The sequence below is a fragment of the Megalops cyprinoides genome, chromosome 9 (genome assembly GCF_013368585.1).
Source record: "Megalops cyprinoides isolate fMegCyp1 chromosome 9, fMegCyp1.pri, whole genome shotgun sequence".
Classification (NCBI taxonomy): Eukaryota; Metazoa; Chordata; class Actinopteri; order Elopiformes; family Megalopidae; genus Megalops; species Megalops cyprinoides.
This window is the reverse complement of record NC_050591.1, coordinates 17,627,056-17,653,415: the sequence shown is the minus strand read 5'-3', so window position 1 is coordinate 17,653,415 and position 26,360 is coordinate 17,627,056. Positions and strand designations below refer to the sequence as shown.

Genomic DNA, 26,360 nt, shown 5'->3' with positions numbered 1-26,360 from the left:
AAAGATCAAATCAACTTACAAACAGTGAGTTGGAAAAATAAAATTTCAAAAAGCTACCACACAATTACATAAACCATTGGACAATAAAAAGCACTCAGCATTTTCCACAATTTGGTTGGAAGATACAACAATACCATTACAGAGTTTTCCCACTTAATTCTAGTCCACAATATACATGCACTGTCATTCCAGTTTATCAAAGTAGTCAGGTTCTTTTGTCTGTCTTGGGAGAGCTCTACACCTTTGGTTGCTATGACACACTACAGCAATAGCAATAAGATGCCAAGGAACTCTGCCAAACATAACAGGACATATAAAAGACACAGCTGGAGTCACATCATAAACGCAATACACCATTCTGTTTTTAGTTGAGTCTCTTCTTATTACCATGTGTCATTCCATGACTTCATGTCACTCCATGACGTGACAATTCAACGTACCTTTTCAGTTAAAGAATTAAATAAATTATGAAATTACTTACTTACAACCTAAAACTTCACTCAGGGTATCACATCTTCCAAATGTACCAAAACCTACCAAAGGTACCATAAAATACAGTTGAGTAAAACAGTTTAAATGCTTAAAAAAACATTTAAAAGCAATTATGCGGGTTCCAGAGTCATTCAATCAGCCAAAGGTGTTGCTTTGAACACAGTCTGAGGCCTACTGCCTGGGATCCTGGTCATGTCATTTGCCCACAATGCTCAGAACAGCATCAGAAGGAATTGTATTTGTTCCGCTGGGGGTAGGGGTGTGTTCATCAGCGAGGGTTTCAACAACTCACTGCCCTCTTGTCAGGCACCTGTGAGCTGCACAAATGAGGTCACTGGAGCAGTGCCAATCCTTCACTGAGCACCCACTCAACTGTGGTTCACTCTGACATGAAACAGCCATTGGCCATGTGTGAATGTATCAGAGGACTGCATCTGTCTTGCTTCAAAGTTGTCGAATGTTTAATGTATATTTAGCGATTCCAAAACACAGCTGAATAAAGGATAGATGGCACATATCCCACCCCAGGACCCCCACTGGCTCCTCTTTAAGGCACACAGTGCTATCCTGAGACAAGACATTCATAAGGTTTGATCACACGTGGTGCTGTCACCTGGTGCCATTAGAGCAAATGAGTGAATGGTGAGGGGGCTCAACAGTGCACTGTTACAGCAGACAGGGCCGTTAGATCACCCGCTGACGCACCGCCTTCTCCTGCCCGTCCTTCTTCAACCCATCCTCCAGTAACTGGGAAGAAAGATCTGAGGGAGAAAAACACCCATTTTTATTACTGAACACCTTTCATTGATATGACCTTACCATTGCTATAACATTGCAGGGCAGAATTAGTTACTGACAAAAGCACATGAATCATATTTAGATTTCCCTAAATTTTGGATTCCATCATACAATTTTGCAAGTAGAACCCTATTCTCAGTGAGCTTTCATATATTTTAGTGATGTTTTACTAAATTTGGCCTGGGAATTTGTTGATCATATTGATAATCTTTAGAAAAAAACACTGTCTGGAAGTCCTTCAGATGTGCGCCCTTTTGATGCTGTAGAAGTGAGAATATTCACAACATTTATCAAGTTTAAAAAATTGATATACAATAAAAAAATGTATGCTCACGAAGTGCAGGCTGTTGATGGAGTCAGGAAGATCAATATTTTATTTCAGACACACAGCCTTTGAGAATCTGTGCTAAAAAAAATGTAGGATGCATTATTTTGCATTGCTCAGAAAGGAAATTGCAGGGGGAATGAAAGGTTTCCTGGATTTGTTACGCTTAAACCCTGAGGCACAGAGGTGTCTCCCAGATGGGAATAGTGTATATTCACAGCAAAGGGGTTGTGCTAGATATTCTGTGATGTTGTTCGTCTTCTTTATAACTCTGTTTGTAAAGTGTATTCAGGTTGGTCTGGTTTAGCCCCCCCGAGTTGACCACATCTTCCTCAGTCTGTTACAAATTGCAATGCTGCTGTTACCAAATCAGAAGATATAGCAACACATAAAACACTTTGAATACAAGATCTATAAAAATATTTAAAATATTTTTGTCCATGTTACAAAACAAAGCTTCTATGATAAGGTAAGTTTCTGTTTTTCTTTTGTTTTCAAAGGTCTTAGATTTCTGTCTATGACTGGTCGGGAGTACTTGTGATCCTGGACAGCCTCTACAAAGGAATTGTTACAGAGCCATGCACAGAGCTCATTACAGGAAACTAATGCAAATTTATAGCAGAATGCTTACAAATATATTAACTAAAGCTTGAGATTACAGCTGTTTTTAAGGTTTAATCAACAAAATAATTACTACAATGCCATTTGGATGTGAGGGTCTAGCATAGCTACAGGCATGCTGGTTAAGCCCCTGGTGTAGACACTTCCTGTCCTTAGCAACACAATCAAAGGATCAGAATCAAAATGTAGCACTATACAAAATGTAAATGGATGGGGTTGGAACTGGAAGTGAGCAATCTGATGTTAGATCTGTTGTCAACAGCAGAAAGAAAGATCATTCGAAATGGCTGTAATTACCCAGTAAACTCCACTCCAGCATGAATTCCTTCAGGTAACGAGGAGTGTATTACAGAAAATATTTTTTCACAGATTTCTGTATTTACCTCTATGTGGCCACATTAAATTTCTGACAGAAAATGATAACCATTTTCTTCCCGTCCATTATCTGTCCCACCACTTTCAAGGAGTCTCTCAACCACCTTTTCCCAGGGTCAGAAAATATTTTTTCCATTTTTCCACCAGTTGGCCTGAGTTTTCTGCTTTTCACTCCCATTGGAAAGTCCACTATGCTACATGTACGGAAATTTATGACAAACATGACGAGAATGACCACAAAAATGACGAGACGAAATTTCAACAGATGTTGAGTTTCAACAGAAGGCTTTGGCATGACCTCCATTTAGTCCAATCATACACATGCATGCCTTGCAAAACATAAAACATTCTTAATATTCTTCCCAACTCAGCTAGCCGAGTCATACTGGCTGAACAAGCTGGAATGTGGGTTATACGGTCTGCTGCTCAGACACTGTCTTCTAGCATCATCTTCTGTCAATATTTACAAAGATTTCAAGCTCAGCTACGTTTGATAGGGTTATGGAAAAGGCATGGAAGATAAAACGCGATCATTGTGAGAACACAATACGCAATTACCATGGCAAAGCACGGCAGCACTAAGTGACCGCGCAGAGTTAGCTAGCGAAAGATCCAAATTATATTGCTTTCCTCACTGGCTTAACTTCCTTGCACTCAGTCTAGCGTACTGTTACTAAATGTACTCATTTTGAGTGAGTACAGAGAAGAAATGCTGTATCTGTGCCACAGAAAATGCTGTATTTGCTGTAGAGCGCAAAGACTACACCAGCGACCCCCAGGGTCCTCTTTGCCACCATCAACAAACTCCTTGAACCCATCAGTACCCCCTCCAAATGCAATGGTGCCGTTCAGGGTAATGTTTTCTTCAAGTTCTTCCTCCATTGTATCAAAGACATGAATTGTCTGCTGAAAGCCTCTGCCACTCATTGTCTGTTACCTGAGCAACGTCTGCAGAATCAATAAGTTCTTTCTTTTACCAAAGGTTACTGTAGCAGGTCTCTAGGTATATGAGAAAAATGAAGTGTCTCTAACCATATTTCCATCTCCATTGTACCCCATTGTCAAAATAAGCAAAATGTGTAAAATGGTATAAGATGAAAATCATAAATATACTAAATGATCAACCACAGGGCCAAGTTATCTGAAAAAGAGAAGAAAACCTGCATTTATCTGGAACAGAGCCTCTTTAGTTGAAGGCTGGCATCACACAGATAACACTTTCAGTGCAGAGCTATTTTTGTGAATGTTAAGACAAGGAGAGACTGATACTGACATATCTGATATATTATTTGTACAAATGTGTGCAAATAATTTATATGCCGAAATAATCACCTTCTATAGAGACCCATTTTGGACTGCTTTTAAGTTCAAACCAGGTGCATAGATAAAAAGAATTAATAAATAATAAAATAATTATAGCACAAGCCATTTGCTTAATGAACAGATTGAAGTGCAATTAACTGCAATCCATACATGGCATGAATGGCTGCAGACTGCCAGGGATTCTAGTGTTTTTGACGGTTCTCTCACAGCTCGCATTTATAGTAGAGACTCCAGGCACAGTTTACTGCCACGAGGAGCTATCATTACATGAATTTCTTTCAGCGTGCCTCAGCCCTTTGCATATAGATTTTCATTTTGTCTTCCATTAGTACTTGAATTGGATTTATTCATGAGATGATGAACATGACTTTGCTTATCAAAGAAAGGCTGGAAGGAGCTGGAACGAGGCTCTTTTGACTTCCGGCAGCTTTGTGTCACAGCCATTTCTCAAATTCACACGCGTTGTGCTTCTCTAGAGGCATTTATTAAAGGTGACTTGCATATGCCTCAGAGACACCTGTATTTCTTAGCAGAAACACCCAGCAGCACATCACACTTGGAGAAATAGTGGCAATGATCAGAAATGCTTATCAATTAAGATTTTCCAAGGGTCTAAAGCACTTGAGCTGGTAAGACTCCTATGCTTCTCTGTCAGCTTCTTAATCTGAACGTCAGCAGTATTTACATCCAGTTATAGCCATACAGGCATACCACAGATAATGAAATAGATTCACACTACAGAGATACAAATAACATGGCATGTATAGGGATGCATAACAGGAAAATGGGGTAGTTAGCACAATATCATCTACTAACAAAACAACATTTAATGAGTATTAAGCATGAAATAAATATGTAATGCATTTATATGTCACATGCATTTATACAGATCAATCATGTTTCATTTGGAGCTACAGTTGTTAAAATGGTTTTAAATTATGACTCTGCAACCTTAAATATTTCTTTCCATCTTTGTCGTCAGTTTTACAATCTCATAATCTGAATTTTGTTGTCTACTGAAATTAATTCACGTTTCATCCTTGCCCAAGAAGGCTGCTAGTAGTCACATTATATAGTCACATTATATAGCTGTTTGGATGAGTAGTTATCACAGCCATTTGTGAAAAATGGTAAATGAAGAGATGAGACAGAAACCTTTTAGTTATATTATACTGCAGATGTCCCTTTTAAGAAAAAATCTTTAAAAAAGTGTTTAAAGTGGTTACTTTAAAAAAGTGAGTGCATTTCACTGACTTGATTCCCATGTGGGACTATATATTATAGTCAATATGGTGTTTATATAAGGACTAAATTCTTCCAAGTGTGGCTCACAATTGACTGGTAAAAATTAGTCTATGTCTTGAAGTTAGCAGCAATGAACAGACAAAGCAACTGACTGAATATGACTAAATCTAGGCTCTTACTAGGACACCCCAAGGTCAAGAAGTATTGTTAGGGCCCTAGAGTTTTTATGATAATGTAATGGACAGGAATATTAAAATGGAAAAGATCAGAATGGCTGAAAAGTGGTCTTGGCATTTAATGTTCGGGCATTTAATGTTTAAATAAGCTAAGATAGCTCAAAATGAAATGTCTGTTAGGACTCCGACCTCTGAGTTATTTGACCATTAATGTAGAAAATCTCAAAAGGGCTTAACTCTTTGTGCTATACAGGTATGGAGAGTATGCAACCAACGTGCAACTTGGTGCACAATGTACCGGCCCTCCAAATAACTTCCATAATACCTGATGGATTTTTAAATTTCAAAGACAGTAATGTTTCTCCCTGCATCAAATATCCTCTGGTTGACTTGGGTTTTACACTATTTGATGTACGTTCTTACTGTAATCACTGCAGGCAAATGTAAAATAATTCTGATACTGCAAAATGACGTCTCGCAAAGCAGGAAAAGGCAGAACTGACCAAGCTGCATCATCAGGTGTCATTTTTAACAAGGAAGCTGGAAATGCATTCCATTTCTCTAAACAGCTAAGTGCAGCTTTCATGTCTAGTGCCAAAATGAGCACTGAACAGTGTCTACACAACTGAATCTTTACCTCTCCTTTCCAAAATTACATAACATTACAGTTTAATCACCGCTTTTTGTGAAGAGCCAGCCAGCTGGCCTCAAGACATTTTCTCATTCATTAAACTGCCTTTCTTAATTGAGGCAAAAGCACATTCTCCTCCAATTTGTTTTGCGATTGCTATGCCAAGATGAGAAATGAGGGGGATTAATCCATCACAACATTTCAGAGCTACAGGTGGATTAAAGAGGGAAGTGGCACCTTGCAGTAATACCCCTAGGCAGTCTCAAAGGCAGATAACAAGCTTGTCAAATAATTGGTGTGCATCTCAGTTCATATTCTACACCTTGAAAATGTGGGTTTCTCTTAACTGAGAATCCTCTGTCTGCATTGAGGTATTCCTCCACCACCATTTTGGTTTATTGAACAGAAATTCAGTGAGTAAATGTCATATTACTATGAATGCACCTATACCCAAGATGCAGTATGTTTTACCTCCCTTTGCACAACAGGCCACATGCAGCAAACATACAGTTTAGAACTGCCCTTCCACACTAGGCTGTACTGCAGCTCATACAACCTGTTTTTTTTTTTATCAAAATCTGCTGAAGAGCAGTTAAAATCCCAAATTAGCTAAATTTCTTGTTTTGGTGCTTACGCTTTACAGCTACAGCTAGACGTCACCCATTTATGTATTCAAATTTTCACTATTGTCTTTTTCTCCTGGAAAAACTGGAATTAATGCCTTGATCAGGAATACAACAATTTCCTACTTGAGATCTGAACCATCACCCCCTGAATCCTGTGCTTTTATCATTAAGTGTGTACAGTCTATACTTGCAAAAACACTGCTCAGCAAAAATCACTGCCTATTTGTCACTCTTCTGTCATCCACACTCCTCACTTATGGAACCACGAGGGAGACATGTAGCGTGGAGCAACCAGGTAGCCAGTCACTTTGAGTGTGCTGGAGTATTGGCCCATAACCATACAGGGCAACATAAATAACCAGTGCGCAGGGCTGTCTGGCTGTAGGGAAATTGGTGTCAAGCCTCAGAATGCTCAGGCACAGCACATTTCCCTAATTTAAATACTTGTGGGGTGTGTCAATCATGGTGTCAGGGTAACTCACAGTTCCCTTGCATTTTCAAGAATGGCATTATGTGTGCCAGCTTTCACTGATAATGTTATACCCCTGCCCCCCCTCAGCCCTACAAGCTGTGTGGCCAACTGCAGACAAACCTGAAGGTTTAAAAGCAAAGTGAAGTGTCTTACTTTTTCTGCTTTTTCACCTGCCTTCAACTAAGCCTCTTAGCATCAAGCTGCTGAGCACTTACTGGCATAATTGGTGCAACTATTCAGCAAGACTGACAGGAGAAGCACTACGGGTATCTTACAGGCCAGTCCTGATGACCACAATAAGCAAAGTCTCACCTTTCATTTCCATGCCGTTGCTCTCACGCTCTGGCCCCGTCCCTGTGCTGTTGCCCTTGAGCGCGGCGGGCGCCCGGCCGTCCACGGAGTCCGTCTTCACCTGGCCCAGGGCACGCAGCAGGCACATGGTGTCGAAGGCCTCCTCCCCGCCGCCGCTCTCCCTCAGCAGCTCCAGCACCTTCAGGCACTTGTAGGACTTGAGCTCGCTCAGGTTCTCGTGCAGGAAGAGCAGGTAGACGCTGAGGTCGTCGTAGAAACGGCCGGCCACATCCAGCACGCTGAAGGTGGGCAGCATCTCGTAGGGCTTAAGGAAGTCGGTGCGCTGCCGCAGGGGCGCCACGGCGGCGTAGACGACCACGGGGGCCAGCAGGACGTAGACGATGAGGTTCATGTAGCTGAGCAGCTGGAAGATGCCCACCGCCACCAGCTTGCACTGCAGGGCTTTGGGGATGGTGGTGTCGTTACTTAGGATGCCCGTGCGGATGTTACAGGTGAACTCGTCCGTGACGGACACCAGGCTGATATAGTAGCCCAAGTAGAGGCAGGCCAGCAGGAGGATGACCAGGGTCAGGCCTCGGCACAGGAGGTACTTCACGACCAAGCTCTTCGAGCGCCTCTTAGTCTTGAGGTACTGCTCCACTAAAGGGTACTTGAAGCAGGCTTCGGTGAGGTCCCAGGCACTATTGCACATAAGAGAAAGGGGAAAAACAACAGTGCTGGAGTCAGTGGGCACTGCAAACTCCCGCTTGAACCCTTCATACTCCTTTCAATAAGTTCTGTCATTAAAAATATACTCAGTCAGGCTGGAAGCCACTGGTCATTTTGCTCTTTTTATACATGTCTGAATTGCAGACAGAATTTGCAGAAAAGCAGTACACAGGTAGTTTTCTTACTTCTGCAGTGTGGTGTACACAGGAATAAAAAAAAATTGCTGTTTCAACCAGCCTACTCCCTGATCTAAAGGGGCTTTGACTAAAAAGTACTGCCACATTATTTTTCACATGCAAAATACACCAGCCCAATGTCCATCCTTTTAACCTAGCAGTCACCAACAGAATTTTTACTCTCTACCTACATGACCAAATATCACTTTCATCTGATCAAACTTCTTTGTAACATCTGTCTGACTAGACAGTAATGACTGTATGCCTTGTTTACCCAAACAAAATGGGTTTCTTTCAGCTCAATTGTTCTCCCCATTATCTACAGGTATGCCACAGAGACCACGGGAAGATTGTTATCTCTCCTGACACCTAATCAGAACTCTGACGTCTGGATGTTTTTAAACATGCCAAATCTTTGATAGTGGCTCTGTCTCCAATGAACTTCACTCTGCTTTGAGTTTTAATCATCACCTATCACGTTATCTGTAGACCCTTCATGGGAAAGAGGGGAGACTCATGCCACAAGGCCAGCATGGTGTTCTGCATCTGCTGTCCCTGTGGTTGGGGGACAAACAACCCCTGCCGAATGCATAGTAGAAAAACTTGCTCTGTTATAATAAAACTGAAGGGACTAACTGCATTAGAGCCAAATTGAGCTGGGAATTTGTGAAGAGCTCTTACCTGGAGTACTCTCATCTTTTACTCTCATCATTTAGAGCCATCTTTAGAGTGTGAGCAGATAAGATGACATTTGAACCACAAAGGCACATGCATTTAAAAACAAAATCTTTCCCCATTTCCGGGGATATTAAAAGGCCATTCAGAAACAACTTAAAGAAATTGTCCTGCAGGCAGCCACACATCCCGTGGTTTCTTGGGGAGTCTCAGTAAACAGCATAATACATAACACAGGAAAGCAGACCTCACAAAACACTTGACCTCTGCTCTGCACTGAATCCCAGGCGGCTGCCTACCTGTTTGATTCAACAGGAGTGGAGCCAAGGTCACAGACCTCGTTGGTTGCCAGGCTCTTGGCTAGCTTGATGGCCCGGTTATATGCACGGTCCAGCTCCTCCATGATGAAGGCCAAGTCAGAGGACAGGTGAGGTGCAGCCGTGAATCTCCAGAACAGGGACGGTATGTACATGAGGATCGCCACCAGCAGGAGGATATATGGGAAGAACTGGAGAGTGAAAGACAGGAAGAGTTTAAGTTTTTTTTCCATTATCATCAATTATTCATAAGATATGCATGATGCCTCAGCATAGCAAGCTGACCATATTGTGTGGATATTCCATTGTACTCTTCCTGTCCATAAAATTGAGCTTTTGCTGCAATTTTTGTTGTTCACAATTCATTGCCTGCGGCGCAATATCTGTGTGCTGGCCATTAGCAACTACACTGCAGGGAACTTCAATTTCTCACACTGCAGTGGATTCTGTACCCCTGGGGAATACAGTAAAAACATGCCAATCCCAACTATCAACAGGAACTGGGTCTTCATAAAAGCAGAGCAGGACTAGGTTATTTTCCTTAGTCTAGTATAATATGAGTAGACCATATTCCATTAGGACAATGACACTGACACTGAACTGACTGGCAATGGTAGAAGAGTGCCAATTGAACATTTTTCAATATACATGAACCTTTGTAACTGAAGGTTAGCCCCAATCTGTTACTCTCTATGTGAAAACACTATTGTGCAACAAATTCAGGGGTAAAACACACATGCAGAAGGCACCTGGATCCCTTCCTTTAAGATTGAAGGAACTACAGGAAGAAAGGAATAGCTTATGTCCCTTTAATGGAAACACTGACAAGGAGGAATCACTGTGGCTATTTAAAGTAGGGAGTGTGGCAGCATGGTGTAGTGGTAAGAAGCAAAAGATTGCCAGTTCAATTCCCCACTGGGGCAATGCTGTTGTACCTTTAGGCAAGGCGCTTAACCCACAGTTGCCTCAGTAAATATCCACTTGTACAGATGGATAAAACTGTAACCTATTAAAATCACTTGCTAAATGACAATAATGTAATGTAACGTAAAGTAAGCATCTGAGTCCTGCACATGTTCTGCAGGAAATACACTCCTAAATACAAATACAAATCCTTAGAGAGAAGCATAGGAGATTGGGAGGAAGAAATTTCGGTTCTCTCTCAACTGTCTTGTCTTCCTCCCAATATCCTATGCTTCTCTCTGAGGCATTCTCTGCTCTCAGATTAGAAAGTGCAAAACAGAGCTCCTCCCGACAAGCAAGAAAATGCACGTATCAAACATGTCTCGGTAAAAAATACAGGTTTGAGATAAACACTTTTCACTCAGATTGTGAAGTTTTTTTTTCTCCTGATGATGTCTGAACAGGTGAAAACACGTACTGATTGGATGAGAGCTGGAACAAGAAAACCTATTAACAGCAGGAACAGTGAAGAGGTCACAACAGAAGACACTCAAGAAAAGCCATTTAGAGTCATTCAAAAAGTAACGCAGACAACAGTTCAGGTGCGTAGTGCTGTGGGCGATTTGCAATCTGTAAGTACAGCGGCGCTCACAAATCATTAAGTGTTTTCTCGACTTGTTTGCAAAAGTACTCTTGCCGCATTTGAAGAGCACTTTGTAAACTAAATTACCAGAAAGCATGGAGTAGGTCCTTAATTCAATTAACAGAACAATGGAAAACGTATTTCCTTAAATGAGTCATTGTGCAACACACCCTGTTCAATGGATTGAGTTGTTCTTTAAAGGACAGTCGGTTTACACATAATAGCCTAATCACCAGCAGATTTTTTTTTTTATGTTCAATTAAACGCCAAAAACATTTCACTACCACATTGACTCCTTTCACATGAACTTCTGGATCTACATTATGTACTTGCCGTCTCTTTCTAAATGCATACAGTCAGGCTCCATGTGCACCTGCTTGTATGCTTACTGCCTTCTTGTGCTGTACAGGCAGGGCCATTTTTTGCGCCAGTATCCCATGGTCAGGAGGGCATAATTTAAAGTGAATTAGCTCTATTCCATCCAGATACTAAGAAATACTGGTCAGTATCTGAATTGTTGAAGAATGATCTTTGGTTCAACCAGCAGAAAACCAATACAACCAGTCAGTTTCAAAGCAAAGTACAGAGAAATCTACCACCTTTGGTTTGTAATGCAATCGCTACTCAACTGTGCTTATGCAATCAGAGGCTTTTGGGGGGATAGCTCAATCAGGGCTAGCAAATATGACACAGATTCTCATGAATTAGGGAAAACAGATTCCGTAATCTTGAGAAGAGACTAACAGATTCCCACACAATGAGTGACATCCTGCTGCTGAAATACTAAAATCTTTTGCCTATTGTTCCTAAGAACAGCATTAGTTCTGTACATTTTTGCTTCCGTTTTGTATAAATACAGTGCTGGCCAAAAGTATTGGCACCCTGCAATTCTGTCAGATAATGCTCAATTTCTCCCAGAAAATGATTGCATTACAAATGTTTTGGTAGTAATATCTTCATTTATTTTGCTTGCAATGAAAAAACACAAAAGACAACGAAAAAAAAATTAATCAATTATCATTTTACACAAAACTCCAAAAATGGACCGGACAAAAGTATTGGCACCCTCAGCCTAATACTTGGTAGCACAACCTTTGGACAAAATAACTGCGAACAACCGCTTCCGGTATCCATCAATGAGTTTCTTACAATGCTCTGCTGGAATTTTGACCATTCTTCTTTGGCAAACTGCTCCAGCTCCCTGAGATTTGAAGGGTGCCTTCTCCAAACTGCCATTTTCAGTGCTGGCCAAAAGTATTGGCACCCCTGCAATTCTGTCAGATAATGCTCAATTTCTCCCAGAAAATGATTGCAATTACAAATGTTTTGGTAGTAATATCTTCATTTATTTTGCTTGCAATGAAAAACACAAAAGACAACGAAAAAAAAATTAAATCAATTATCATTTTACACAAAACTCCAAAAATGGACCGGACAAAAGTATTGGCACCCTCAGCCTAATACTTGGTAGCACAACCTTTGGACAAAATAACTGCGAACAACCGCTTCCGGTATCCATCAATGAGTTTCTTACAATGCTCTGCTGGAATTTTAGACCATTCTTCTTTGGCAAACTGCTCCAGCTCCCTGAGATTTGAAGGGTGCCTTCTCCAAACTGCCATTTTCAGATCTCTCCACAAGTGTTCTATGGGATTCAGGTCTGGACTCATTGCTGGCCACTTTAGAAGTCTCCAGTGCTTTCCCTCAAACCATTTTCTAGTGCTTTTTGAAGTGTGCTTTGGGTCATTGTCCTGCTGGAAGACCCATGACCTCTGAGGGAGACCCAGCTTTCTCACACTGGGCCCTACATTACGCTGCAAAATTTGTTGGTAGTCTTCAGACTTCATAATGCCATGCACACGGTCAAGCAGTCCAGTGCCAGAGGCAGCAAAGCAACCCCAAAACATCAGGGAACCTCCGCCATGTTTGACTGTGGGGACCGTGTTCTTTTCTTTGAAGGCCTCGTTTTTTTTTCCTGTAAACTCTATGTTGATGCCTTTTCCCAAAAAGCTCTACTTTTGTCTCATCTGACCAGAGAACATTCTTCCAAAATGTTTTTGGCTTTCTCAGGTAAGTTTTAGCAAACTCCAGCCTGGCTTTTTTATGTCTCTGGGTCAGAAGTGGAGTCTTCCTGGGTATCCTACCATAGAGTCCCTTTTCATTCAGACACCGACGGATAGTACGGGTTGACACTGTTGTACCCTCGGACTGCAGGACAGCTTGAACTTGTCTGGATGTTAGTCGAGGTTCTTTATCCACCATCCGCACAATCTTTCGTTGAAATCTCTCGTCAATTTTTCTTTTCCGTCCACATCTAGGGAGGTTAGCCACAGTGCCATGGGCTTTAAACCTATTGATGACACTGCGCACGGTAGACACAGGAACATTCAGGTCTTTGGAGATGGACTTGTAGCCTTGAGATTGCCCATGCTTCCTCACAATTTTGCTTCTCAAGTCCTCAGACAGTTCTTTGGTCTTCTTTCTTTTCTCCATACTCAATGTGGTACACACAAGGACACAGGACAGAGGTTGAGTCAACTTTAATCCATTTTAACTGGCTGCAAGTGTGATTTAGTGATTGCCACCACCTGTTATGTGTCACAGGTAAGTAACAGGTGCTGTTAATTACACAAATTAGAGAAGCATCACATGATTTTTCAAAGGGTGCCAATACTTTTGTCCGGCCCATTTTTGGAGTTTTGTGTAAATTGATACTTGATTTGACTTTTTTTTCTTTCTCTTTTGTGTTTTTTTTATTGCAAGCAAAATAAATGAAGATATTACTACCAAAACATTTGTAATTGCAATCATTTTCTGGGAGAAATTGAGCATTATCTGACAGAATTGCAGGGGTGCCAATACTTTTGGCCAGCACTGTATATTTAAAGCTTTGCATACTTCCACTAAAGTGGCACTCATCTTTCACTACTTTATTGTAATGAAGGAAAAAAATTGCCTGTGCCTTATGCTGGCAACTGCAGTCCTGCTTAATGCCCCCATACACTACAATCACACATTCCATACTGTGACCTACAATTGCAACCAAATAAATGAATACAGTGACTCTGGATTTCCAGCAGTAGCAATCAAAGCAGAGAAAGGACAGAGGGTCCTGGGCTAGAAACCCTCTCCTTCTTATTACCCATCATGCATCAGCCAGGGAGTGTATTTTAGTATGGATTTGCAGAATCCCTCAGAAAAACATTAATGAAAGGCTACGTTGTTCCTCACACAAGCGCAGTCTCAGGGCTAAGTTCATTTCAGGCCGCCCACCACAGTCAACAAGTAGCCACATGGTTTGTCAGACAGGCACGGCAGTCAGGCTGGAGCTATGAGTCTCTCCGCTGACAGAACAAAATACATATTTTAGAGAAAACAGCACTGCTGTATACTTAATTCTGCTCTCCTTGCTTATCTGCAGGGCACTCTAGTGACCCCTGCTGGCATGGCACAGCATCAAGTCAGAGAAGCCAATGGAGATGCTGAGAATATAGACTCGCTTCTAAGAACTTGTGTTGGGGATCATACCGTTTATTTCACCCCAAAGTGACATGTTTTTAGACCTAAACATGCATGTCAAAATGTGAGGAGATGGGATGTACACAGTGGAGACAAATCCCGTGAAAAGATGCCATGTCACATAGGGTTTACAATGAAACATGAAGCTTTTCAAGCCTCCGAGTCAAATCTTTTAAGGTCAGACATCATATCTGCGGGTAGCCTGCAGTTTTAGATCTGTGAAACTCATTCATCCACAGGAAATCATACCAACAGTGCCCCATCCTAGACTGAAATGGTCAATACATTCTGTCTACACAATAATGTTACATTTCTACCTTTCAAACCATTATTTCAAGTTCTGACTGCTTCCTTTGTGGAATCAGTACATGGACACCTGGAATCTGTGCACGTTGGTGTAATGGCTGAGGGACTGGACCTGCTGACATAAGGTTGGAGGTGGGAATCCCAGTTGGAGCGCTGCTGTTCTAATTTGCTAACAGAATAAGTCATATAATGATCATGTACTTACAATAAACAAGGCCCACAGACACAACTGAGGGGTGCGAATGGCTAATTATTATTTATACTACAAAGCTCCAACGATGCTTTCATGTCTGGAGCGCATTCTAAATTGGAATGATTGAAATAATTGCTTATTTCCACGAATTCAGCTCCCGCAACAGGACCAGCTAACCACTCTCATTACCGCAGGTAACCAACAGAGAGAATCACAGGGTGTGATCTTACAGGAAATGCCAAGATAATTTAAGCTAGGCTCTGACTAAAAAAAAAAAAAAAGTCTACTACTACCACTCTGAGAAATGCTCACACTCCTCATTCCAAACTGTGGACACAGAGAAAGATATCAAATGTAAGAACAGACAACTGAGTAGCATAAATGTCAATACCAGATCATTGATAACATGATTGCGGTTAGAAAATTAAGACAGGGAAACAGAAAAAAAGAAAATTTTGGCATTCATCATGTCACCATTTTAGATTATCCAAATTCTATATGTTTACTTTAGATAAGACAAAATAGATGTAAATGTCTGTGACTAGTCAGACCTCAGGGTTAATGTGCTTATTTGCAGACAGAACCACAAAGGGCCTGACTCCACTATTATATAACTAGATTTACTCAAACAGTTCAACATTGCTGCAGGTGCAGTACTTTTTAAAAAGTGACAGATTGAGACGCATGGTCCACCATGAAACCTTTACAGGTTGAATTTTTATATCTTTATACATTTTTTCAGGTATTAAAAAATTAACCACAGAATGTTTCATTTAATCTGTTATCATTTCTTTCTCACCCTCAGATAGGCTAAAGGTACATTTACCTAGCAAACCTCAGTGAACTTGCAGACCATTTTTGTTGCATTTGCAATGCTTTTTAGACCACAGCACAGTGGCAACCTCGTGACTGTCCCAGACTCCCAAGCACTCTGCGTACAAGTATCTGTTTGCCAGGAGATTTCTGCATTTGTATGAGTTTTATCAAAGCAGCTGTGGCCTCCTTAGACAACCCGGACAGCAGCGCCATCTGCTGTTAAAATGCACACTGGCACAAACAAAAGCCCCTCACATGCAGCACTGTGTGCTTTAAATGGACTGTTTCTTTTCTTAATACAGTGTGCAGATAGGTACGCACAGTACAGGTCCCTTCATCTCATCACAGCACCTCCCTTTTTTACAGACTGCATATGCACTGACCCCTTTTCCCTTTTCTCCCCCAGATATAAACATACACACAGGCATACACACAGCATACATCTTTATAAAAAAAGACCACATCACCACACACCAAGCTATTTTATTTATGAAATGTGTGTTTGTCCTCAGTGGAGTCTGTGTAATGGAAAAGACACAGAGAATTCTGGAACGCTTTGCTGGGTCATTCCTCTTTAGAGAGTCATGGTCACCGATTAAATCCAGTAAGAGGCTGGGGATAAGGGCAGCTTTCCAGGGGCTTTTGCTAACGGGCACAGCCGGACTGAAGGGATAAGGAGTGGAGATGGTGGGGAGGGGTTCATGTTGATCATGATGTCGAAGCGCGTGATGTTACATGGCAAGACTGAACAGCTGCCACAGCCCCTCATCACATGACAGGGCTGGGAGAATTCCCAGCAATGTAATACAGAGGAAAGCTCTGCGCTGATTTTTTGGAGGTGAGGTTACAGTTCTTTGAGGACTCATGCGCATGCTTGAGTTCTGGTATACCGAGCAGATTTATTCTTACATGCTTTTATCTTTGGCTCATTCCTGTTATTTTCTTTATACCTAGAACAAATTGTTTATATAGGTTATGTAAAATCGTTTATATGATATTTTACTATTTACTATGTAACTGTGAGCTGTTCCTTTATGAAAGCGCTCATTCTTTTGAATTATTTCTGCTATTACTGTTTACCTAAGATGTTAAGTTCTCTCACATTTTTATTTATTTATCATTCAAAAGAGTGTGCTGTCAAATAAAATTCCATTAACCAATACACACACTGGGTATGTTGCTGGAATACAGAATCATTCCTCCTTTGTATACCACATACAATGCACTGTTACAGTGAGGTTTTTTTTTTTTTTTTTTTACGCACAATCCCTTTCTCATTTTCACATTCCTGTAGCCCTGATCACCACATATTGTTCACTTATTCTCACAGACATAGCATGAGTACATATTGGTGAAGTATTACCAAAATACTGCCATGTCACAGCTCTCTTCCTCTCCCTCTTGCCTCTGGACCTCAAGTGGTGGAATGAGCTTCTCACAAGTCAGGACAGTGTGGTCACCTCTCTTCTGGCACAGACGCAAAACCCACTCACCCAGACTACATCAGTTCTTCCCTCAGCCCTGACTCTTTCCTCTCTTAACACTGTTGCAAAAGCTTATTGGTAAAACCTGTGATATAATCACTGGAGGCAAAAGCCTGGGGGCAGCATAAGAAGGACATTGCTTATTCCCGCAAAAGCTCTACATTTCAAGTAGTAATGATTCAGTGTTTATGTGGCTACTTAACTAACTCAACTGAATGCACTTTTTGTAATTACTTTACTCTGGATAAGAGATTCTGCCACATGAATAAATGTAAATCTAATTGCAGTGTGCAAGAATGATAGGGCGGAGGTCTGGTTTGGGGCAGGAGGGACGTGCTAACCTTGTGTAGCCAAAGGGGCGCATTTTCTTCGTCATCGCTGGTCTGGGGCTGTTGCTGTACAGCTGCCCAGCAGAAGGAGTCCACGTAGGCTGCCTGGCGCCAGGAGAAGTTGGTGGGGGAGAAGCAGCTGATCTGGGTTCCTGGGGAGACGGTGCAAAAACAAATGTTAGACGGCAGAAACCGGGAACAGCAGGCGTGCACTTCAGCACTGCATCAGTCAAGGGGCGTTCAGTAAGGCAGGGGAGTCAACAAACTTCAGGATAAAACCAAAGAATGTGAACATGCTTCAGTACCACAGCAAAAACCATGACATTTATGCTTGCCTTTAATGTTAACATTGGGCATTATTAAGTAGTGTTGTTCACGGCGCATTTTCACACTCAACAAACTTCAATGTATACAGAATAACTGTTGTGCCTTTTCATTGTTTATAATAGACTTTTTATACTTCAAAATGCTCAAGCCTACCTACCATTAGAGCTACTTGTGCAAATAAACACACTTAATTTACTGGACACGAGTGGACAGCTGAGCTCGGAAAATCATAGGATCTCAGTTACAAATACCTATAGGAATAAAGAACAGGGAATGTTTAGGCAAATGTACAGGAAGTTATAGTAATATTCTCAACAGCCCTTATTTTCACCAGCCCTCAAACCTAGGAGGGTGACTGTTTATGCTTATTTATAACATAAATATTTTCAGCAACAGCTGAAAGGGTTTATCTTTCCAGTCAAGATTATGAAAATGGCTAAATCCCTCAAAAACCCAGAACTGTCAACTAGAATGAATACCAGAGACCATTACAGTAGTCTTGCAAGTAATTACAGTTCTGCAAACATAGCATTTACAATCATGTCCAATTAAACCCTTTTGCCTTAATTCCTAAAAATACTACTGAGATACCAGATATGCCATCCACCATGTTACATGTTGTAGGTACCCCATGCCCATATAACACCAACACTTGGCCCCTTTTGGGTGCTTCCTACAGAAATAACCACAATAACCCTGATCTGCACAGAATACAATACAACTCATGAATACATCTGAAACCAAACTAGTTCTTCTTGTGATCCTAAAGGACAGGAACTGAGAATTAATAGCAGTAAACATTTTAGCAAACTGGGTGTTTAGTGTACAGAATATGTGCAACTTGAAAGCAATTTTTAATTGCAACTCCAATAGGTTTAAATAGGTGTACTGAACAAATACTGTTTTGGACACCCAGTCCTTTATCATAGCAACTGAGAATCCTTCCTACCCACAGTTAGTGAAAGAATTAAATTAAAAAGCATCATGGGATGTCCCTGGGTTTATGGTTGGACCACAAAGACATGTGACGTGCTGCTGATGCAGACGTGACACAATGCGGAAGCTACCCTCTAGTGACCTTACCATCCAAAGATTTATCTGAGGGGGAATTTTCCACCTCATTAAAGTCATTCTGCTAACCATCTATAACTCCCTCTCCAACAAGGGGAAAGATTACTTTACATTTATATACCTGACAATATTTATCTGCTTGATAGCTACTCTGATTAAAAAGGATTTCTACTGTTAACAGTACATTTCAAACGACAGTTGCCAAGTAGTGAATTTTAGAACACAAATGACGAAGTCTATTTTCAATAATTAGTTCTGAAGGTTATTACAGCAAGGCTATTATTCCTGTATTACTGTCGCATAATTTAATCTACATCTGTAAAACAATTTTTTAAGTTTTCATTTATGAATTCATAGCAAAGAAAGTGGGCCTATGTTTATAAAATGTGAGATGAAGTGCTATGTTATGACATCTGACAATTTCTATGATTTCTAAAGATCTTTTGTTTGCCATGTTCATCTCACTAAAGTCACTACGTTATGTGCTGTGTTTGCCTTACTCAAGTCACTGTGTTGTGATGAAAGACATTTCCTCTGAACCATAGTAATAAAGTATTAATCTATTATTACCTATAAGCTATTATTACCTTTGTTTTCAAAAAGTAGTTTCACAAGGTTATTTTTGAAAGGTTCCTAATATACGCCAAATATCTACCCATGGCCCACATCTACATATGGGAGACCAAGGTTTCATGCAGCCCAAAATGGCTGAAGTCATAATGTGCCAATGATGACGCCATGACTTGATAGACTTTTGCAACGGAGAGGAATGTCTTGTAATTGGTTCATATGAGTCAGAGGCTGAAAAACAATTTCTGCAAAGCTGTTGATCTGTTGTAAGCTAAGAATCTTACAATAACAAGCAGCTAACAAACTTTTTACGCTACATTACTGGCATTTATCAGACACTCTTATCCAGGGCGACTTACCTAGGTTACAAATTTTACATGTCAGCCATTTACACAGCTGAATATTTACTGAGGCAATTGTTGGTTAAGTACCTTGCCCAATGGTACAGCAGCAGTGTCCCAGCGGATAACTGAACCAGCAACCTTTCAGCTATGAGCCCTGCTCCTTACCACTATGCTATACTGCTGCCCCTAGCTTTGCTAAGATAAAAAGTATCAAGGATGCTGTTGTAGCTAGATAGCCAGCTGCCTGAACCTACTGTACAGATTTTACAGCTGATATTAGCATGACCTACACATTGTTAGTTGTTATTCTGGGCAACAGAATTAGGCATACACGTGGCGAGGTGCCTCTCATTATGTTGCTGGAGAAGAGAGGGTGATTCATCTGTGAAAGAGCTCTTGTAACTTGTAAACAGGCTCTCACTCTATTAATTTAATTGGCGTCTTTTTCGGCTACGTGTGCATACCTCTCTGAGGTTCAAACTTCCCCTTGGACTAACATATGCAGCTGTGAATACAGCTAAGCTTCTTTTTTCCTGCAGATAAGGTTCCACTGAGATCAGTCTGTACCCATTTCTAGTGGCTGTAAAAAGAGACTACTAGATGCCTCCGGTTCAGTGGCTAGTGTTCTGACCACTGCACCACTCCAGCTGCCCGTGCCACTGCTGATCTCCATTATTTATATGGAAAGAAACAATTTACAGAGGCAATTCCAGCAAAGTACCTTGCCCAAGGACACAACAGCAATGTCCTGCTTGGGGGGTTGGTAAACCTACAGCCTTGAGGCTACAAGTCTAGCTCCTCATTCACTATGCCACACATTCCAACAGTACTTCTGGGACTGTGTCCTACACAAAGCTACTTTTTTTAAAGACATGCCTATTATAATAATAACATAAGCTAGCTGGACAGTCATTTGGTACAATACCAGTCATGGTACATCACTACACACAACAGGAAATGTACTTGATTCCAATAAGAAATTGTACTCTACCTCACTTGTAAGTTGCTTTTGATATAAGTGTCTGCCAAAATGAATAAATGTAAATGTAAATGTAAGAAATTGCGTTGTAAGGTTCCATGTCTTGTCAGTGACACTGTTCAGCTGGATTTTTTCCCCCCTCAGAGAAATGTAATAAATCAGAGACCACAGACTTGAGGCAGTATGCAGGGCTAATGTGGCATTTGCTCAACAAGTTCATCAGCTGATGTTTTTGTCTGAGCCTCCTGACTTCTGTTAGCATGCAGCTAATCAAATGAGACACTGACACTGGCTGAACAATGTGAAGCACAGACAAGCACCTCATCATGTGTTCCAGTCGGTCTAATTATGTTAACATCAAGTCATGCGGGGTACAGTTAATAAGGTGGCTACGGGCCAGTCATTTTTGTTCCTTTCTATCAAATACAACTAGAGTGGAAAACACCCCCTTTTCCAGGTGTGAATAAGTCACCAGTCCCTACCTTCCCTCCTTTGATGCTTACTGTATCCTGTGTGTCTTTGTGTGTGTGTGTGTGTGTGTATGCCTATTTGTAATTTCTACTTTCTAATTAGTTTCTCATACTCCAGGAGTTGTGGCAGTAGGTCATGTTAAAGCAGACATCTGCCAAAGGTTAAGAAGGGGGATTGCTGGTAGATATGAATGGGCAGTGAACACAGGAGGGGATATTTCAGAGAAGCATTTGACAGTAATAATCTCTTACACACACACACACACACACACACACACACACACACACACACACACACACACACACACACTCTTCCCACTCATGTGAAGCTTTAGATATGGTTGTAAGCAATATGCCAGATAAGATTACACTACTACTACCTCTCAGAAATGTAGAGCTATTGAATTGCTAACAAGTGCTGCTAACAGCTCTGTGGAAGTCCTGTAGGTCCCCTGAGGTGGGATAAAAACTGCAATATGAATTTCATGAGCATGAAAAATTGTGCAAAAGCATTTCACAGAGAATCAGAGGAAATGCTTTACTAAATGTGTCCATGTTTTAGAAAAATGAAGGATACATATTTTTGATACACTATAGTATACATTTATTCTTTACATAAACATACTTCTTTAACACAGTCCCCTCCATATTTTTCATGTCCCTTATTAAATAGGACAAAACACACAAAGAATAAATGTTGATACTGTATATTAATCGTGTATTAATGTGTAGATTAGATGCTTCATGAGCCAAAATGTATCAGCAGGGTTAATATATGTAGATCCTAAGAAAATGTGACCTGGTTATGAATAAAGTGCCTAATTTGTAGGAATAAAAAAGATAAAGAAATAGGTATATTGAAATTGGACTGAATCTGTTTGAAGGACAGGAGTACACAAATCGACATATCAAGAGGAACTCGATGCCTTTGCACCACTGGTCAAAAACGCTGCCCTGAATACCTACTGGGTAACTATTTACGTCCTTCCCAGTCTTCATAGTGTGAAATATGAGAGGGTTGTTTTTAATCTGTAAAGGGACCTTTGCTCTGTATAACGCTATTAAGATTTAAGTATAACACTTCATTCGTGGTTCACCTCCACCTTTTCCATCCTAACTGCAGAGAGCAACCAGGTCCCTCCAAAGATTAAAAACAAGCATAGCATTTTGAATTCTATTCAAGCAAAAAAAAAAAAATCCATTGCAACCATTTTTTCTGTTAAGTCACTGTTGTGTTCCTCTTTAATTAAAGGGGGAATAGATGTGGATGGCAGTCAAAGAAATTTATACAGGTAGACACCTACTGAAGCAATGGAGACTAAAATCCCTCCTCAAGGGGAAAACACTTCAATGGATTCAAACCTGCTTTTAAGTAGTAATTCTTAACCACTGCACTACACCACAGTACAAACTATATATGTGGAGGATGCATTTTAACTACACATCTGAATTAGACATATCTTCTATACATCATTCTTTCTGTCTCAATCCAAGACCCTGTGGTCATTAAAGGTCCCATGGCACATACAAAAAGGTTAAATAAAGGTTAACACTCTAGAAAGCTGTGCCATGTTACTCTGAAAATAAAACTGAATTTTTTTGTACTGTATGATTTTAAGGAAGTCCATTTTCTTGACATGTGGATCAGCACTCTGTACTAGGAAGTTATTGAGAGGAATACAGTTCTGTTGACCAGCATGTTACTCCACACATGATTTGCTGATGAGGTCTCTGCAATCACATTTCACAGTCAGGCGGCATACCTCAAAACACTGAGGAGGATTACAAAATCTACATCTGAAGTACACCAAGTCTAGTGAAAAAGAAAAAAAAGAGCACTAGAAAGGAAAGAAATGTCACCTTTTAATAAAAACAGACAGAAGAATATGATGGGAGGGTTATGCTGTCATTTATATATCACTCCAAGTGTGATCACCAAATGCGATTCTGCCCTCTTTCAGGCCTTGCTCATCTGCTTTTCATTTTAATTACACAAAAGCCCTTTTACACAATAAAAAAATTATTCATATGACTGTAGAGTACATACATTTGATTCTTTTTCCCTTCAGCTCTATATCCATGAGCAATTAGACCATTTGAATCTGTGCATAATGTTGCTCACTCCATTTGAACCATACTTTTTAGACATGTCTCAAGATCTGTCTTTATAGTGATCTGTAGCTCAATAAGCCCCTTAATTCATCCTATTAAACACTTCTTAAGCAAATGTCTGTTTGTGTAATGACACTTTTTAAGGACCACATGACTTTATACATACCTTTGGGTGGACACTTCATACCTTTTAGATAATGTGGCATTTTGTAGGTACTGTGTGTTTTGGATAATGAAGACCGACAGATCTATGGCTGCCAGTTTCACACCTGATTATGCACATGTGTGCACTACCACTTTCTCTATATATTGTGAACACATGCAATGTACACTTGATATTCTGAGGAAGCTGAGTTGAGTGACTGAAAGCTAAGTTAATTAAGAGAGACTTGTAAATGCTACAGGGTGTGGAAGTTTCATTTATCTCTACAGGCAACAAGGGCAAGGAAGAAACTGCTATGTCATGGCTGGTTCTTGTTCAAAAATGTGTGAAGGGCACTTGTGCTAACTTCACCATTTTGTGTAATACTCTAATCTAGAACCTTACTTGTGAAAAATACATGAGGCTTAGTGTACTCTAACAGATATGGATTAGAAACTTTTCACACTTACAGCTTTCAAAGACTACAGACTATGACCAAGAGGAGGACATATCAGAAAAAAAGTATTGATTACAAACAAAGCAGTTTGTTTTAAGCACCATATGGGAAGTGCTAAATGTGACTATACATCAAATATAAGGGAGCAAAATTCAGGGGGAAAAAGTAGTTTTGTAACAGAGAAAGGGATTAATGCTTAGTGTGTCTTTAAGAATAAATATGCATTTATTATTTTTATACATCTTTTCTCTTTTGGCTGTAAAAAATATATATTTTTTAAAATTTGCCCTTTAAATTGAACTTTCTTAGGCAAAGCGATTAGTTTGGGTCTACCTACATTAAGGCATTTTCCTTATTCAGGGTTTCAGAATGCATGCAATTTTTATGTCAGTTCTAGATACATTTTACTGATCAAACCCCTTTTCTTGGCTAGAATATCAGGAAAAACAAATAAGTGTTTATCATTCCAAAGGACGCCCAGAAATGTAGGCAATAAGCCTAAAAGTCACTAGGGGTATGGCTGAGGTATTCAATACGTACCTATTGAATACCTCAGCCCTACCCCTAGTGACTTCTGCAGAGATTTTCTACTCAGAACTGGAAACAATGGTGGACAATGAACGTGACGGTACAAACACAAGTTCAATACATCTCCTGTAAAGAGCAACTCCACCTTGCCGTTTTGATCATTGTGCAAGCAGCACACTGACAACACACGCAAAACAGTATCATGTAACCCTTCATCCCAGTCCCAGAGGCTAAATAACTAATTAGCTAGCTCTTCTCATGACAGTGTGAACACGGAAGAAAACACCTTTTGCAGTCAACTCTCGGTTGTCGTGGGGTCAAAACTTTCAATGAATTGTAGAGCATCTGTACTGTGTTACAAGTAATGATTCTCAGTAGAGGAGTTATCCATTTGTAATGGACACGGAACCCTCAACTGAAAGCCGTTGGCAACCTGGATGATAACAATCATATAATATCTCGTTGCCAGCGCCATGCTAAGTGCTCAGTGTTGTTGATGAGGCTTTGTAGTGTACCAAACCAAACACTTTGGTCAACAGCTCTTACAAAATGTTCTATGGCAATTTTCATGGTGCCATGAAATACACTGAGGAAGTTCTTGCATTCCCCCTTTTCTTTTACTAAACTCTCAACAGTCCATCACCCCCCCCCCCCCCCCCCCCCCAAAAAAAAAAAACACGACTGATTAATCTAGTTAGTTAAGTTGCATAGTGCAGACGTTAAGCCATATAACTGAACTACAGCAACCCAATAATGATCAATTAGCGTTCCCGTTTGCAAACTACTTAGTTTAGCCACAGCGTATTTTACTCACCTACCGACACCTCCTGAGCAAAGGCAAGCGAAATGAGCAGCAAAGGAAGACCGACTGCGATGCAAGTAACTAGTTTATCCACTGCCAGTTCCACTCTCACTCCTCTGTACTTTTTCGACTCTGTTGGTTCTTTAAGCAGAAAATCCGTGAAAACGTATTCCGTGGCTACATGAGCAATCGCCATAGTTGGTTGATGGTTTGTCGGCTTGCTCGGTAGGTGTTCAGCAAAGACCCCAAAGTACCGCGTTCACGGGATGGTTATCTCTCAAACGAAACTGAAATTCACGGGCCTGGCAAAGAAGTCAAAAGACATTGCCTAAACAGAAAATAAAATTATCGCCTTGAATTCAGTCGGTACGTCGGCCAACTAACACGATCAGGCGTGTTCCAGTTTGCACTGGCATGATTTGTGGTTTTGCGTGAGTAGCCACGCTGTCTCCAAAAACTCCTTTCCCAGTGTGAGAGGGCATGTTCCTCTCCGTATGCAAAACGCAAGCAAGCTACCCATGCTCCAACTCCAGCTCTCTTCCGGATATTGGCGTTTGCCCCTTTAAGGTGGCTTGATAAGCTAAGTGGTAATGAGGGGACAGCGGGGTTGGCGTGTGTCTTAAACAGTGTAAGATAAGATAATATTATTTCGTCGTTGGTAGCAAGATTTGTTAGCAAAGTTGTGAGAAACTACACATAGCCCTTAATATTAGCTAAACTGAAAGCAAAACCAAACATTCATTTTAAACGCCACAAAACGCTTTATTTCAACTGATAGGGTAATGCACTGATATTATTCTTCAATGATTAAACGCTCCCAGGACAAGTATGACGACTCAGTAGGTAGCTTAGTGGATGGTGAAATGCCTCATGTAATGATAACTTTGAATTTCATAAACTTGTTTCGTATTTCGTATTTTATTTCTTTATTTACCTTCTTGCTACACTGACCGCTGCTATAAAGACTAAAGGGCACTTGACACTGTGCCACATACGTATTGCTACTAATAACTGCTGAGCAAATCCAAACCTTTCGGGGAATAGAAACAGTCTTGAATAAGCAAAGACAGTATCTCAGCCATGTCACCTCTAT

General features: G+C 40.6%; 1 protein-coding gene across 1 annotated transcript; it reads right to left on the bottom strand.

Moving 5' to 3' along the window:
• Positions 1-674: 674 nt before the first annotated feature.
• LOC118782690 (pannexin-1-like) lies at positions 675-26,098 on the bottom strand. The gene is made up of 5 exons (XM_036536161.1): positions 25,280-26,098; positions 17,478-17,617; positions 9,255-9,463; positions 7,397-8,076; positions 675-1,253 (listed from the first exon to the last, which is right to left on the bottom strand). Exons 1-5 carry the CDS (start codon positions 25,461-25,463, stop codon positions 1,177-1,179), a joined length of 1,290 nt encoding a protein of 429 aa, XP_036392054.1. The 5' UTR covers positions 25,464-26,098; the 3' UTR covers positions 675-1,176.
• Positions 26,099-26,360: the final 262 nt, after the last annotated feature.

Excerpts from the sequence above, each read along its gene's own strand:
- LOC118782690 (XM_036536161.1), bottom strand. The coding sequence starts at position 25,463 with ATGGCGATTGCTCATGTAGCCACGGAATACGTTTTCACGGATTTTCTG. Across the intron at positions 9,464-17,477 it reads CGCCCCTTTGGCTACACAAG|TTCTTCCCATATATCCTCCT; the intron begins GTTAGCACGTCC and ends TTCACTCTCCAG. Across the intron at positions 8,077-9,254 it reads ACTCCTGTTGAATCAAACAG|TGCCTGGGACCTCACCGAAG; the intron begins GTAGGCAGCCGC and ends TATGTGCAATAG.